This window comes from Oncorhynchus gorbuscha, linkage group LG10 (assembly GCF_021184085.1).
Source record: "Oncorhynchus gorbuscha isolate QuinsamMale2020 ecotype Even-year linkage group LG10, OgorEven_v1.0, whole genome shotgun sequence".
NCBI classification, from domain to species: Eukaryota; Metazoa; Chordata; class Actinopteri; order Salmoniformes; family Salmonidae; genus Oncorhynchus; species Oncorhynchus gorbuscha.
In genome coordinates, this window is record NC_060182.1 from 74,655,538 (window position 1) to 74,673,057 (window position 17,520).

The 17,520-nt window shown below is 43.6% G+C and overlaps 1 protein-coding gene across 2 annotated transcripts in view; it reads right to left on the reverse strand.

Moving 5' to 3' along the window:
* Positions 1-2,319: 2,319 nt before the first annotated feature.
* The window catches only part of LOC124046566 (gamma-aminobutyric acid receptor subunit alpha-2-like), a 28,937-nt gene continuing 13,736 nt past the window's right edge, over positions 2,320-17,520 (reverse strand). The window contains exons 8-10 of one of the 2 annotated variants that reach the window (XM_046367083.1): positions 11,235-11,387; positions 5,587-5,789; positions 2,320-3,872 (exon numbers count right to left, since the gene is read on the reverse strand). In XM_046367083.1, the coding sequence (XP_046223039.1) occupies positions 3,567-3,872; positions 5,587-5,789; positions 11,235-11,387 (662 nt within the window). In that variant the 3' untranslated portion in view covers positions 2,320-3,566. Of the gene's footprint in view, positions 3,876-5,586; positions 5,790-11,234; positions 11,388-17,520 lie in introns of both variants that reach the window. The other variant, XM_046367082.1, reaches the window with a different exon arrangement.

Sequence of the window (17,520 nt, forward strand, 5' to 3'; positions counted from 1 at the left end):
GGTATTCAGTAGTGTTGGGGTATCACAGTGTGGAGATTTCAACAACACTAGGTATTCAGTAGTGTTGGGGTATCACAGTGTGGAGATTTCAACAACACTAGGTATTCAGTAGTGTTGGGGTATCGGCAGTGTGGTGATTTCAGCAACACTAGGTATTCAGTAGTGTTGGGGTATCGGCAGTGTGGGGATTTCAGCAACACTAGGTATTCAGTAGTGTTGGGGTATCACAGTGTGGAGATTTCAACAACACTAGGTATTCAGTAGTGTTGGGGTATCACAGTGTGGAGATTTCAACAACACTAGGTATTCAGTAGTGTTGGGGTATCACAGTGTGGGGATTTCAACAACACTAGGTATTCAGTAGTGTTGGGGTATTTCAGCAACACTTGGTATTCAGTAGTGTTGGGGTATCAGTGTGGGGATTTCAGCAACACTAGGTATTCAGTAGTGTTGGGGTATCACAGTTCAACAACACTAGGTATTCAGTAGTGTTGGGGTATCGGCAGTGTGGTGATTTCAGCAACACTTGGTATTCAGTAGTGTTGGGGTATCGGCAGTCTGGGGATTTCAGCAACACTAGGTATTCAGTAGTGTTGGGGTATCACAGTGTGGGGATTTCAACAACACTAGGTATTCGGTAGTGTTGGGGTATCACAGTGTGGGGATTTCAACAACACTAGGTATTCAGTAGTGTTGGGGTATCGGCTGTGTGGGGATTTCAGCAACACTAGGTATTCAGTAGTGTTGGGGTATCACAGTGTGGGGATTTCAACAACACTAGGTATTCAGTAGTGTTGGGGTATCGGCTGTGTGGGGATTTCAGCAACACTAGGTATTCAGTAGTGTTGGGGTATCACAGTGTGGGGATTTCAACAACACTAGGTATTCAGTAGTGTTGGGGTATCACAGTGTGGGAATTTCAACAACACTAGGTATTCAGTAGTGTTGAGGTATCAGCAGTGTGGGGATTTCAACAACACTAGGTATTCAGTAGTGTTGAGGTATCAGCAGTGTGGGGATTTCAACAACACTAGGTATTCAGCAGTGTTGGGGTATCAGCAATGTGGGGATTTCAACAACACTAGGTATTCAGTAGTGTTGAGGTATCAGCAGTGTGGGGATTTCAGCAACACTAGGTATTCAGCAGTGTTGGGGTATCAGCAATGTGAGGATTTCGGCAGTGTTAGGATTTTAGGAGCGCTGGGATTTGGGTGCCAGATGTCCTACTGCCGACTGTCGTGTGTTGGTTCTGGGAGTGCTGAGGCTGCCTAAGGGAGATGTGTGTGTCTGTACATTTCCATTTCCATTTCCCTTTAATTTGAGCATTAGGAGGTTTTGTACAGTATGAAATATATGCTTTATGAAAGGATGTGTTGGTGAGGTACAGTAAGGGAAATTATTGTTTACTTCATTAAGATCTGTGATTCAGCCAATCCCCGGGCTTGAAGTGGCACGAAACCAGTAACAGTCAAGGACAGGCAAGGGCAGAGGTCAGGTTGGTAACACCAGGTCATATTACTGGACATGCTAGGTTAACACTTGCCTTCAGGCAGCTTCAAATAAAAGTATTGTGAATTCAGCCATTGTCTACTGGCATAAGTATGACATTATCAATCCTCAGGCATTATGTCACTCGTATGGCAGTGTTATGTAGGCTCTGTGTACGGCCTCCTCAAGTCAAGTGAAAAATAACTACTGTCTGTTTAACTGAAACCAATAGTTTAAAGGAGGATGTCCTCACATGTCTTGTTATCTGATTAATCAGAGGGAAGCTCCAGGCTACTGTGTGAGAACGCTGACTAAATCCTTAATAGGGGAGCTCAATTCACCACCATTCATTGAGTCACTTCTAACGTTTCTGTATCATATCTATTTGAAATGTTACGGTTGGAAAATCTCCACAATTTGGCACCTAATTACCATTGAAGAATTTTGATTTGTTATTTATTTAACTAGGCAAGTCAGTTAAGAACAAATTCTTATTTACAATGACGGCCTACCAAAAGGCAAAAGGCCTCGGGCGGGGATGGGGGCTGGGAGCTGGGATTAAAAATACAATTTAGGACAAAACACACATCACGACAAGAGAGACACCACAACACCATATAAATAGACACCTAAGGCAATAACATAGGGTATCTAGTTGTTACAGCTCATGATAGATATTTTTCATTGGATTTGTTTTGTTATCGCTGCCATGTCAAACTGTAATGCCATTAATATGGTAATGGTAACTCACGGGACACCGCAAGAAACACCTGTTCAGTTCAAGGGGACTATGGCCGACCATGTAAAGCAACACATTTCACTGCACCTAGCTGGTGTGTGACAATAAACATGTATTTTTTTATTTTCTATTTTGTGCCACATCTTTAAATATACCAAATTTGTGTACAACACAGTAACAATTTCCACTAAACTACATATTTACTTACAACAGAAATACCATGGTATAGTGCCCTCACCCATGGCTAAAACAGAAATGTGATCATATGATGGAGTTGAAAGAGTGATCAATAGAGACAACCTCGATGCCCTCAATCACACAAAATATACAAAAAAATAAGAACCCATGAATTAACTTAATTGTTAACAAACTGTGCAATACTAAATAAAGTGTTACTTGATGAACTTGATATCACCAAATGTAAAGCATTTAACATGATGTATTTGGGTCCTTTGATCTACATCAGAGAAGAAGGCTACATTGCTCATGAAATTGGAAACAAAGGAAATCATGTACTTGATAAAGTCATTAAATGAATCTGTAAATACAAAACATCAATATTACATATGATATTACATATTGGCACACAGTACATTCCTGCAAGTTTCACATACACGTTGTGTCCATCCACTGCCCTCTGTCAGTGTCTTAGAGCCTGTGATTCATTACAAAAGCTACGATAAGAACAGTGAGCCTTCATCCATCCCTGAACTCATGGTGAGTCTAGCGGTGTACTGTAGGGACCTGCAGGATCAACACTCACTTGTGTGTACCTGTGTGATGATAAAATGGTGCAACATTTCCTTCCAATGTGTGAATTGAGACAATAAACATAAAGAAAAGCTCAAGCGTGAACATGTACAGTATGTAAGATATGATGGGCATGGTGAGGGTTAATAATGAAACAAAAACAGGAAATTGGTGTCTGTGCTTTCTAATACAGGAGTCTTCAATAAAGGGTTATAATAAGGATTTGGTCACTAGTTCTTGTGTTGATTGAATCATGGCAGTTGTTTTCTTTAAGGTTCATTAATCAGAACCTCAAATAGAAGTTAGATAAAGCATCAGAGGTTTCTTTCTTTATATAAATATAAAATCCTTACACCACTTTAAAGTTAATGTTAACCTCTTTTATAAGTATAAATGACAATTTAACTAGAAAATTGTTAAAAATTTACCCGCCTATCTCCTTGTAATGAATGCACCTGCAATAGAAAGCAATCATACTGACTCCAGTGCATGCCACAGCTCCATGTAGCCTAACTCACACACAGATCCTCAGTCATGGGCCGGCAGCATAAAGTGAGTCCTGTCTCTTTGCAAAATAAATATTTTGTACTCATTTGGACGGGACCATGTCCTTTATGACTGGTTCTCTGTTCAGGTAGGTGGCCCAGTAGACCAGGTTGAAACCGCCGAAGAGCACGGGGAACATAATCCGGGACATACGGTCGATTTTGCTGACGCTGTTGAAGGTCTTCTTGTTCTGCTCTGGCTTGACCTCTGGCTTGGCCTTGTTAGGGTCAGAGGTGGCGCTCTTGGAGATGGTGGGCAGACCACTTTGGTCCTTGGTGACGTTTGGGGCATAGTTTGCCACAGCAACGGCATAGGCGTTGTTCTTCTTCATGGCGGACGCCTCCTTCTTCTGCTGAGGAGAGAAATAAAATACACATTAGAGACTTTGGGGATGTTTGCAAGAAAATGAGAGGCACTAAAAGCAGGAGATGATACTCTGAGACAGTGTTATGACGGCTTCCTGATCCTTCAAGTGTTTGATTGTTACTAGATCATGGTGATGGTTTTCTCAGTACCTCTCACACAGCTAAGAGCTCACCTCAACAAGGTGTGAGACAGGGACTGGAGATCAAAAGTACAACACTCCACGTCTACTTGACTTGAGAGGCAATACCTCACAATGGGATTTTAATGTCACTCTGAGACACTGTAATAATTAGTCATGTATGAAAATGGAGCACATCTGTTGTACAGTAAGTAGCCTATAGCTACTTCACAGTAATTATGATTCTGCCTTATTAACCATCAAAAAGTGTCTCATCTGTTAAATATCCTGTTAAACCTTATGGGTTTCATCTGAATATCAATTTGGATTGAAATGTACAGTACCTTTGAGGTCCTCAAGGATTGTGAATCTCTTTGAAGTCTCTCATGACCATTTTAATTGGCCCCACTTGTCAAATATGTATTGTGGCAGGATATATGTATGGCTACAACCAGCACAGATAATAATAGTTATTCTGAAGTAAAAACACAGCCATCACTTTCAATGTCACACCCTTTTCTCTGAGTATGTGAGCTGTGGATAGAAAGTGTAATTATCAGATAGGCTGGGAAAAGAATGAGCTGAAATCAGAACTACTTACGGAATGTGATTGTTGCTGTCACATAATTATCTGGCTTAACTTGTCACGCCCTGACCTGAGATATCTGTTTTCTTTATATTTTGGTTAGGTCAGGGTGTGACTAGGGTGGGTACGCTAGTTTGTATTGTCTAGGGTTTTTGTATTGTCTAGGGTTTTTGTATGTCTAGGGTTTTTGTATGTCTAGGGGTTTTTGTATGTCTAGGGGTTTTTGTAATTCTATGTTGGCCTGATATGGTTCCCAATCAGAGACAGCTGTTTATTGTTGTCTCTGATTGGGGATCATATTTAGGTAGCCATTTCCCTTTGGTGTTTGTGGGATCTTGTCTATGTGTAGTTGCCTGTTAGCACTCGTTTGCATAGCGTCACGGTTCATTTTGTTAGTTTGTTCAGTGTTCATTCTTTAAATAAATAAGAATGTACGCATACCACGCTGCGCCTTGGTCCGATCCTTATAACGAACGTGACATAACTGTATCAACTGTCTCCTCCTTGAGAGATCACAGATCCTTTCTGCCTTTCTCCTCTGCGTTTGAAGCACACACATGCAGTTCCCCATCTCCTTTTATCTTCCATTTCTGTCATCCCTCCCTCTTTTAATAAAATACCGCTTTAGATTCAATATCACAACATGGATATTCAACGAGGCGAACACTTCTGAGTACTAGACAGCTTGCTTCGAGTTTAATTCATCTACTTCTATGCTTCATCTTTGTGCGTTTCCTTTACATTTACATTTAATCTGTACATTAACTGAATGTATGATATTGTTCCAATTGTTATTTGTCTTAACAGCTGTTGTTCACTTGTTTTACACATGCCTCTTGTCACATCCCCAAATGGAAACTGCGGTTAGTGAATTTCAGTAGAGTGATAAAGATGCAGTGTTCTTAACTCAAATGCAGGATTGCATGTGACACTCAATTTAATGAACAGCTCCAAGCACAATACGTCAGTGGTCAGTGTGGTTGCCATAGTTACCTTGACGTTCACCACACTTTTGCCATCCCAGGCCCAGCCTCTTTTGGTGAAGTAGTTGACGGTAGCAAACTCGATGAGGGCAGAGAACACGAAGGCGTAGCACACGGCAATGAACCAATCCATGGCCGTGGCGTAGGCCACCTTCGGCAGAGAGTTACGGGCACTGATACTGAGAGTCGTCATAGTGAGCACAGTGGTCACACCTGTGTCATTACAGGACAAGAAAACCAAAAGACAACAGTTCTTAGAAAATGTAGACCACAAGCTGATCAAAAATGTTGACAGTAAATTAATTTCAATGATTCACAATAGTGATTCCATCTACGGTAAGAGAAGAGTACTGTAGTACTTGTTTTTCTATTGTGTAAAAGACAATGGTATTTCCATCCACATTGAAAAAGCTTATTCTTGTGGAAGATTCTGTGGTATTTTGAGAAAGAAAAAATGCATTTAGATTACTGCATTGCAGGAGAAGGAGACAGAACAAACAAACCCGGAAAACTTTTGCAGCAGACACATGCATATAATTAAACAGGGAGTTGTCCGTCATTTCCTCCTTCAAACCTCTATGACTAAGATGACACTGAAAGTGAAAGAATGGAGGTATTTTTTTCCCACATGGCTGCTGACTGATACGTTCTTTTGCTCTTTTTTCATTCCATTTGAGGGAACATGAAACTACATCAAACAACATCAAGCAGGCTAACGGGGTAAAATAACAATCCCCCGATTGCGAGGATCAAACAGCCTGTGGGGATGTGTTTCAGAGGCTGGAAGTGGTACCTGCATTAATAATTTAACCAGGACAATACCACAGTCCGACATCATAAAACAGAGACAACAAGGAACAAGTTCTAAATGAAACACTTTACTTTAGATGGCCTTTGCGTTAAGCCCTATCTAGCCATTCCCAACACCTACATGACATGATACATGACATAATGTTATCTATTAGCATGCTGATGGTAAACTTAGGGATCAATCTATAGTGCTAAAGGGCCAAGTTATAGCGTGATTGAAATGTAAAGTTATTTTCCGATTGATCCGACATACTCAGTGTTTACCGTTAATGCAATCTCAGCGAACACGGTAACATTGCCTTTGGATTTAAAATGCGCTGTAGCGCGGATCTTCAGCACTACTATCACGACTCCCGCTGAAGTTGGCTCCCCCGCCTGTTCAGTTGGTGCTCGGCGGTCGTCGTCACCGGCCTATTAGCCGCCACCGATCCCTTTTTCTTTTCGGTTAGTTTTGTCTCATTTGTTACACCTGTTCCTATTTTGTGTGTGCTGGATTTGCTTCCCTATTTTGTGTGTGCTGGATTTGCTTCCCTATTTAGCGTGTGGAACCCGCCCCTTTGTTGTGCAGGATTATTTAGATGTTCACGTTGTGTCGTTGGTGTTGTTTGTGCTCTGGACCTTGTTGCCTGTTGCCAGGTCTCCCTACGGCCCTGCAGACTACGGAGGCTCTGTTTCCCCATGTCTTCCGGCACCACGGGGTGCCTGAGGACATCGTCTCTGATCGGGGTCCCTAGTTCATGTCCAGAGTTTGGAGGGCGTTTATGGAGAGGCTGGGGGTCTCGGTCAGCTTGACCTCGGGTTTCCACCCCGAGAGTAATGGGCAGGTGGAGCGAGTAAACCAGGATGTGGGCATGTTTCTGCGGTCGTATTGCCGGGACCGGCCAGGGGAGAGGGCGAGGTATGTTCCTTGGGCAGAGCTCGCTCGGAACTCCCTTCGCCACTCCTCGACTAACATTTCTCCCTTCCAGTGTGTTTTGGGCTACCAGCCGGTCCTGGCCCCATGGCATCAGAGCCAGACCGAAGCTCCTGCGGTGGAGGAATGGGTTCAGCGCTCAAAGGACACCTGGAAAGCCATCCAGGAATTGTTGAGACTGGCTGGGGAACGGCAGAAGAAGAGCGCTGACCAGCACTGCAGTGAGGCCCCCATGTTCGCACCGGGGGACCGGGTCTTGCTCTCGACCCGAAACCTGTCCCTCCGCCTGCCCTGCCGGAAGCTGGGGCCGCAGTGTGTGGGGTCATTTAAAGTCCTGGGGAGGATAAACGGAGTGTGTTATAGGGTACAACTTCCTACTTATTATCGTATTAACCCCTCGATTCATGTGTCTCTCCTCAGGCCGGTGGTGGCTGGTCCCCTAAGAAGGTGAGGTGCCTGGGGTCCCTCCACCCCCTCTGGACATCGGGGGGTCCCTGGCGTACACAGTACGTACCATTCTGGACTCGAGACGCCGGGTGAGGGGTCTACAGTACCTTGTGGACTGGGAGGGGTACGGTCCGGAGGAGAGGTGCTGGGTACCGGTGGGGGACATTTTGGACCCTTCACCCCTGAGAGATTTCCACCGCCTCTACCTGGATCGCCCGGCGCCTCGCCCTCCGGGCCGCCCTCGAGGCCGGTGGCGGCGCGCTGCGGGTGCCGCGCGTCAGGGGTTGGGGGTGGTACGTGTTGGGCCCTGCGTGTTGGGCATTTACTTTTGGTGCCGCATTAAAGTGCATCTTTCCCCTGGACCTCTCTGCGCCTGATTCCCCTCTACACACCTAGCCAGCCGTGACAACTACGGATTGAATCGAGCCCTTCCTGTTACAGTGTATTTGTGAGATATTTGACAGGAGAAAGTCAAACAACATTTGCAAGAAATTGTTTTCTTAATTGTTTATGTAATTCATTCCTAGCTACCACAGGAGGAGACAGGTTACAGAGTGTGCCTTTATATCATATTCATTACAACTTCATGACACCTGTTCATTCTTTCGGTGTAGAATGGGAAGGGAGAGAAGGAAGATGTGTACCAAATCACAATGAAGAGAACGAGAAATCAGCCACAGTTCTTTGGCCCCTCAGAAATGTCTGGATTTACCAGTGAGTATCTGAATATGAAATCTTTAATAACCTTGCACGAATAGATAGACTGTCTCAACGAGTGACTCACGAGAATTACCACTGAACATGTTCAGAATAGTAATCAATGTGTTCGATGCACTGGAAAACTGAGGGAGAATTGTGAACAGGTTAAAAGAATAGACTGAAAGTCCTGCAGTTGTTGAATGTGTATGGTGAGTTGACCCCAAAATGTCAACAATAAGAAAAGACCAAGCTCATAATATAAAAGTATTCAAAGAAAAACAAATCTGTTCCATTAATGGGTAGACTATCTCTACCCATTATTCTACAATCATTTTAACCAAAATCAAAGCATATAAAGAGAAAATGGTTAAAGTTGTTTTTATATGGGGGCTGTTTAGTTGCAACCAAGGGTATTTAGAATAAGTGATCCTTAATACGCCTAATTAGCCCTGATTATATGAGGGGAATCTACATTATGGAGCAGACAGAGATAGTGTATAGAAGCCCCTCGTTAGAGACCTCGGGCCTCAGGTCCAAATGGGATATACTGTATGGATCTAGGCTTTTTTTAAACTTTGCGGTAGACTGGGCTTCTTGTAATAAGCATGCTGAGGGCTCGTCAGTGTGACCTCTTGGTTTGCTCCCCTCGTCTGTGATGCCCTGGTAGTGTTTTAATCCCAGCCCCCATCCCCGCAGGAGACCTTTTTCCTTTTGGTAGGCCGTCATTGTAAATAATAATTTGTTCTTAACTAACTTGCCTAGTTAAATAAAGCTTACATAAAAAATAAATACATAAACAATTACCCTGGTCCTTCTGTAGCTCAGTTGGTAGAGCATGGCGCTTGTAACGCCAGGATAGTGGGTTCGATTCCCGGGACCACCCATACGTAGAATGTATGCACACATGACTGTAAGTCGCTTTGGATAAAAGCGTCTGCTAAATGGCATATATATTTAACACCCCCTAATTACGAGAGACTAGTTCAGTCTGAGCTTCTACATTTCATGGGGCTCTCTGTACAATATGTGCATCATGTGACTACAAATCAAAGAAAAATGTTGAACAGGCTCTGATCTACGAACAGGTGTTTGACCTGACTGTAGAGTAACAGGTGTTTGACCTGACTGTAGATTAACAGGTGTTTGACCTGACTGTAGAGTAACAGGTAGGTGTTTGACCTGACTGTAGAGTAACAGGTAGGTGTTTGACCTGAATGTAGAGTAACAGGTAGGTGTTTGACCTGACTGTAGAGTAACAGGTAGGTGTTTGACCTGACTGTAGAGTAACAGGTGTTTGACCTGACTGTAGAGTAACAGGTGTTTGACCTGACTGTAGATTGACAGGTAGGTGTTTGACCTGACTGTAGATTAACAGGTGTTTGACCTGACTGTAGATTGACAGGTAGGGGTTTGACCTGACTGTAGATTAACAGGTGTTTGACCTGACTGTAGATTAACAGGTGTTTGACCTGACTGTAGATTGACAGGTAGGGGTTTGACCTGACTGTAGATTAACAGGTGTTTGACCTGACTGTAGATTAACAGGTGTTTGACCTGACTGTAGAGTAACAGGTGTTTGACCTGACTGTAGAGTAACAGGTGTTTGACCTGACTGTAGAGTAACAGGTGTTTGACCTGACTGTAGATTAACAGGTGTTTGACCTGACTGTAGTGTAACAGGTAGGTGTTTGACCTGACTGTAGAGTAACAGGTAGGTGTTTGACCTGACTGTAGAGTAACAGGTAGGTGTTTGACCTGACTGTAGAGTAACAGGTAGGTGTTTGACCTGACTGTAGAGTAACAGGTAGGTGTTTGACCTGACTGTAGAGTAACAGGTGTTTGACCTGACTGTAGAGTAACAGGTGTTTGACCTGACTGTAGAGTAACATGTGTTTGACCTGACTGTAGATTGACAGGTAGGGGTTTGACCTGACTGTAGATTAACAGGTGTTTGACCTGACTGTAGATTAACAGGTGTTTGACCTGACTGTAGATTGACAGGCAGGGGTTTGACCTGACTGTAGATTAACAGGTGTTTGACCTGACTGTAGAGTAACAGGTGTTTGACCTGACTGTAGAGTAACAGGTGTTTGACCTGACTGTAGAGTAACAGGTGTTTGACCTGACTGTAGATTAACGGGTGTTTGACCTGACTGTAGTGTAACAGGTAGGTGTTTGACCTGACTGTAGAGTAACAGGTAGGTGTTTGACCTGAATGTAGAGTAACAGGTAGGTGTTTGACCTGACTGTAGAGTAACAGGTAGGTGTTTGACCTGACTGTAGAGTAACAGGTAGGTGTTTGACCTGACTGTAGAGTAACAGGTGTTTGACCTGACTGTAGAGTAACAGGTGTTTGACCTGACTGTAGAGTAACAGGTGTTTGACCTGACTGTAGATTGACAGGTAGGTTTTTGACCTGACTGTAGAGTAACAGGTAGATTTTTGACCTGACTGTAGAGTAACATGTGTCTGACCTGACAGTAGATTAACAGGTGTTTAACCTGACTGTAGATTAACAGGTAGGTTTTTGACCTGACCATCTAACAAGCGTTGTTTGAAAATTGGAACATAGGATGTGTTTGACTTGACCATCAATGTGTTTGACCTGACCGTTGAGGAGCACTCGTGACCTAACCAATAAAGAGCAGAGACGACAGTGGAAGAATATGTTTTACTTGACTACATGGGAAAACATATTCTGCCTGACTGAAGACAAAATCTTGTGGCAGTAATTGCTATCTGCTATGAGTAAATAATTGTGTTTGAAAGCGATGATTTGAAGTGCTCACCAAAGACAGTTCTGGCGGGTACAGACTCTCGGTTGAGCCAGAAGGAGACCTGGGAGAGGATGACCGTCATGATGCAGGGCAGGTAGGTCTGGATCACAAAGTAGCCAATCTTCCTCTTCAGGTGGAAGTGGGCCGTCATGACAGTGTATTCACCTGCAGAGAGGGAATGAGTAGAAAATATACAGATGAGAATGTGTGTGATAATTTTATCTTTTTACACGTGGTTAAAGAGATTGTCTCTGCTCAGATCCAGTAGTGGCTACTGGTCTAGACTAGGGTTGAATGGTGGGAACCCGGTTACCGAGATTTACCATGATTTACTGCCCAAAACCACTCCCGTTTCCCATGATAAATAACTGCGAGAAACCGGTAAATTATTTATATGAACAGCATGATGTGAAATGGAACTGTTAAATTATATGCAAGGTCTTCTCTACAACCTCCGCATGATGAATCATCAACGCTCAGGGTGGGGACAGACAGCCCATCTCAGATTGAAGGGCAGTTCACAATGGACGTATCTATTATCTCATCATGGTAACGTTTTTTCTTGTGACAGGTAGGACAAAAAAAAATTCACCATAGTCTATAATATAAAGAACAAATGCACATATCATTGACCCATCTCCATCTGGCTTTCAGTGGTTACCTTGTTTTTTAATTGGAAAGATGTTTTTTTTATTGCAGCTGAATAGTTTTTAAAATAGACTATTAATTTAATATCATTGCACGCGTGAGCACTCTCTCGCAGTCTTTCTCTCGCTCCATCAAATCCATTCAAATTGCATCACAGATAATCCTGTTCTAGATTGATATACTGTACAGTGCATTAGGAAACTATTCAGACTTGACTTTTCCACATGTGTTACTTTACATAGCTTTATTCTAAAATAGATTCAATTTAATTTTGACCTTTATTTTACTAGGCAAGTCAGTTAAGAACAAATTCTTATTTTCAATGACGGCCTAGGAACAGTGGGTTAAATGCCTGTTCAGGGGCAGAACGACAGATTTGCACCTTGTCAGCTCGGGGATTCGAACTTGCAACCTTTCGGTTGCTAGTCCAACACTCTAACCACTAGGCTACCCCGCCTCCATAATCTACACACAATACCCCGTAATGCCAAAGTGAAAACAGGTTCTTAGAAAGATGAGCAAATTTATGAATAATACAAAACAGAAATACCTTATTTACAATGCAGTATTAGCCTAATATTTATATAATTAATATAAATTAATTTATATAATATATTTATAATATATTTATATAATTAATGATGGATAATGCATAATAAGCTTCTAATTTATAGCTTCCTCTTGCTCAATACGCAAACACCTGTGCTCCGCTGGTCTCTCCTTAAAAAACGCTGCTTAGCTCTTGGCATCCCATGGAGGAAAAGCTAGACTAGAATAGCTTGCTAGATATATTTTTTTTTCTCGCATTTCTTATACCAATAGATTATTTGAACAGGTGTGCCAGCTCGCATTTGCTGAATGTTAAATACTGCAGCCAACAGTGTGCCAGCAATACAGCACACAGACAGTGTGCTGAAGAAGGTGCAACAGTACCTCTTCAACCTCAGGAGGCAGAAGAAATTTGGCTTGGCACCTAAAACCCTCACAAATATTTCCAGATGCACAATTAAGAGCATCCTGTCGGGCTGTATCACAGCCTGGTACAGCAACTGCACCGCCCACAACCGCAGGGCTCTCCAGAGGGTGGTGCAGTCTGCCCAACGCATCACCGGGGGCAAACTACCTGCCCTCCAGCACCCCCACAGCACCTGATGTCACAGGAAGGCCAAAAAGATCATCAAGGACAACAACAACCTGGGCCACTGCCTGTTCACCCTGCTATCATACAGAAGACAATGTTAGTACAGGTGCATCAAAGCTGGGACCGAGAAACTGTTTTTCAGTCTCTATCTAAATAACCATCACTAGCACATTAGAGGCTGCCGCCCTATATACATAGACTTGAAATCAATTAATAATGGAATACTAGTCACTTTAAAAATGTTTACACATTTTGCCTTACTCATCTCATATGTATATACTGTATATACTGTAATCTATCTTATTCTACTGTATCTTAGTCTGTGCTGATCTGACATTGCTCATCCAAATATTTATATATTCTTAATTCCATTCCTTTACATTATATTGTGTGCATTGTTAGATATTACTTAGATATCACTGCACTGTTGGAGCTAGAAACACAATCATTTCGCTACACCCGCAATAAACACATGTGACACATTTGATTTGATATATGTGTCAGACTACGAATTGTACAAATAGGCCCTATTAGATTTCAAAATTCAAATCAAAATTCGATATCCTATATTTGGCCTCATGTGCTCCACCGGAATCCCATGTTCTCCTCTACTTTATCATGGTTTAACATACATACATACATACATACATACATACATACATACATACATACATACATACATACATACATACATACATACATACATACATACATACATACATACATACATACATACATACATACATACATACATACATACATACATACATACATACATACATACATACATACATACATACATACATACATACATACATACATATTGCCCGGGCCGACAGAGATGGCCGCCTCGCTTCGCGTTCCTAGGAAACTATGCAGTTTTTTGTTTTTTTTTACGTGTTATTTCTTACATTAGTACCCCAGGTCATCTTAGGTTTCATTACATACAGTCGAGAAGAAATACTGAATACAAGATCAGCGTCAACTTACCATCAGTACGACCAAGAATATGTTTTTCGCGACGCGGATCCTGTGTTCTGCCTTACAAACAGGACAACGGAATGGATCCCTTGCAACGACCCAAAAAAACGACTCCGAAAAAGAGGGAAACGAGGCGGTCTTCTGGTCAGACTCCGGAGACGGGCACACCGTGCACCACTCCCTAGCATTCTTCTTGCCAATGTCCAGTCTCTTGACAACAAGGTTGATGAAATCCGAGCAAGGGTAGCATTCCAGAGGGACATCAGAGACTGTAACGTTCTTTGCTTCACGGAAACATGGCTCACTGGAGAGACGCTATCCGAGGCGGTGCAGCCAACGGGTTTCTCCACGCATCGCGCCGACAGAAACAAACATCTTTCTGGTAAGAAGAGGGGCGGGGGCGTATGCCTTATGGTTAACGAGACATGGTGTGATGAAAGAAACATACAGGAACTCAAATCCTTCTGTTCGCCTGATTTAGAATTCCTCACAATCAAATGTAGACCGCATTATATACCAAGAGAATTCTCTTCAATTATAATCACAGCCGTATATATCCCCCCCCAAGCAGACACATCGATGGCTCTGAACGAACTTTATTTAACTCTTTGCAAACTGGAAACTATTTATCCGGAGGCTGCATTCATTGTAGCTGGGGATTTTAACAAGGCTAATCTGAAAACAAGACTCCCTAAATTTTATCAGAATATCGATTGCGCAACCAGGGGTGGAAAAACCTTGGATCATTGTTACTCTAACTTCCGCGGCGCATATAAGGCCCTGCCCCGTCTCCCTTTCGGAAAAGCTGACCACGACTCCATTTTGTTGATCCCTGCCTACAGACAGAAACTAAAACAAGAGGCTCCCGCGCTGAGGTCTGTCCAACGCTGGTCCGACCAAGCTGACTCCACACTCCAAGACTGCTTCCCTCACGTGGACTGGGATATGTTTCGTATTGCGTCAGATAAGCATGCTCCGTTCAAAAAATGCAGAACTAAGAACAGATACAGCCCTTGGTTCACTCCAGACCTGACTGCCATCGACCAGCACAAAAACATCCTGTGGCGGACTGCAATAGCATCGAACAGTCCCCGCGATATGCAACTGTTCAGGGAAGTCAGGAACCAATACACGCAGTCAGTCAGGAAAGCTAAGGCCAGCTTCTTCAGGCAGAAGTTTGCATCCTGTAGCTCCAACTCCAAAAAGTTCTGGGACACTGTGAAGTCCATGGAGAACAAGAGCACCTCCTCACAGCTGCCCACTGCACTGAGGCTAGGGAACACGGTCACCACCGACAAATCCATGATTATCGAAAACTTCAACAAGCATTTCTCAACGGCTGGCCATGCCTTCCGCCTGGCTACTCCTACCTCGGCCAACAGCTCCGGCCCCCCCGCAGCTCCTCGCCCAAGCCTCTCCAGGTTCTCCTTTACCCAAATCCAGATAGCAGATGTTCTGAAAGAGCTGCAAAACCTGGACCCGTATAAATCAGCTGGGCTTGACAATCTGGACCCTCTATTTCTGAAACTATCCGCCGCCATTGTCGCAACCCCTATTACCAGCCTGTTCAACCTCTCTTTCATATCGTCTGAGAGCCCCAAGGACTGGAAAGCTGCCGCAGTCATCCCCCTCTTCAAAGGGGGTGACACCCTGGACCCAAATTGTTACAGACCTATATCCATCCTGCCCTGCCTATCTAAGGTCTTCGAAAGCCAAGTCAACAAACAGGTCACTGACCATCTCGAATCCCACCGTACCTTCTCCGCTATGCAATCTGGTTTCCGAGCCGGTCACGGGTGCACCTCAGCCACACTCAAGGTACTAAACGACATCATAACCGCCATCGATAAAAGACAGTACTGTGCAGCCGTCTTCATCGACCTTGCCAAGTTTTTCGACCCTGTCAATGACCATATTCTTATCGGCAGACTCAGTAGCCTCGGTTTTTCGGATGACTGCCTTGCCTGGTTCACCAATTACTTTGCAGACAGAGTTCAGTGTGTCAAATCGGAGGGCATGTTGTCCGGTCCTTTGGCAGTCTCTATGGGGGTGCCACAGGGTTCAATTCTCGGGCCGACTCTTTTCTCTGTGTATATCAATGATGTTGCTCTTGCTGCGGGCGATTCCCTGATCCACCTCTACGCAGACGACACCATTGTATACACTTTCGGCCCGTCATTGGACACTGTGCTATCTAACCTCCAATCGAGCTTCAATGCCATACAACACTCCTTCCGTGGCCTCCAACTGCTCTTAAACGCTAGTAAAACCAAATGCATGCTTTTCAACCGATCGCTGCCTGCACCCGCATGCCCGACTAGCATCACCACACTGGATGGTTCCGACCTTGAATATGTGGACATCTATAAGTACCTAGGTGTCTGGCTAGACTGCAAACTCTCCTTCCAGACCCATATCAAACATCTCGAATCAAAAATCAAATCAAGAATCGGCTTTCTATTCCGCAACAAAGCCTCCTTCACTCACGCTGCCAAGCTTACCCTAGTAAAACTGACTATCCTACCGATCCTCGACTTCGGCGACGTCATCTACAAAATTGCTTCCAACACTCTACTCAGCAAACTGGATGCAGTTTATCACAGTGCCATCCGTTTTGTCACTAAAGCACCTTATACTACCCACCACTGCGACTTGTATGCTCTAGTCGGCTGGCCCTCGCTACATATTCGTCGCCAGACCCACTGGCTTCAGGTCATCTACAAGGCCATGCTAGGCAAAGCTCCGCCTTATCTCAGCTCACTGGTCACGATGGCAACACCCATCCGTAGCACACGCTCCAGCAGGTGTATCTCATTGATCATCCCTAAAGCCAACACCTCATTCGGCCGCCTTTCGTTCCAGTACTCTGCTGCCTGTGACTGGAACAAATCGCAAAAATCGCTGAAGTTGGAGACTTTTATCTCCCTCACCAACTTCAAACATCAGCTAGCTGAGCAGCTAACCGATCGCTGCAGCTGTACATAATCTATTGGTAAATAGCACACCCATTTTCACCTACCTCATCCCCACAGTTTTTATTTATTTACTTTTCTGCTCTTTTGCACACCAATATCTCTACCTGTACGTGATCATTTATCACTCCAGTGTTAATCTGCAATATTGTAATTATTCGCCTACCTCCTCATGCCTTTTGCACACATTGTATATAGACTCCCCTTTTTTTCTCTGTGTTATTGACTTGTTAATTGTTTACTCCATGTGTAACTCTGTGTTGTCTGTTCACACTGCTATGCTTTATCTTGGCCAGGTCGCAGTTGCAAATGAGAACCTGTTCTCAACCAGCCTACCTGGTTAAATAAAGGTGAAATAAATAAAATAAAATAAAGATAACAATATTGACGAATACGCTGATTCGGTGTGCGAGTTCATTAGAACGTGCGTTGAAGATGTCGTTCCCATAGCAACAATTAAAACATTCCCTAACCAGAAACCGTGGATTGATGGCAGCATTCGCGTGAAACTGAAAGCGCGAACCACTGCTTTTAATCAGGGCAAGGTGTCTGGTAA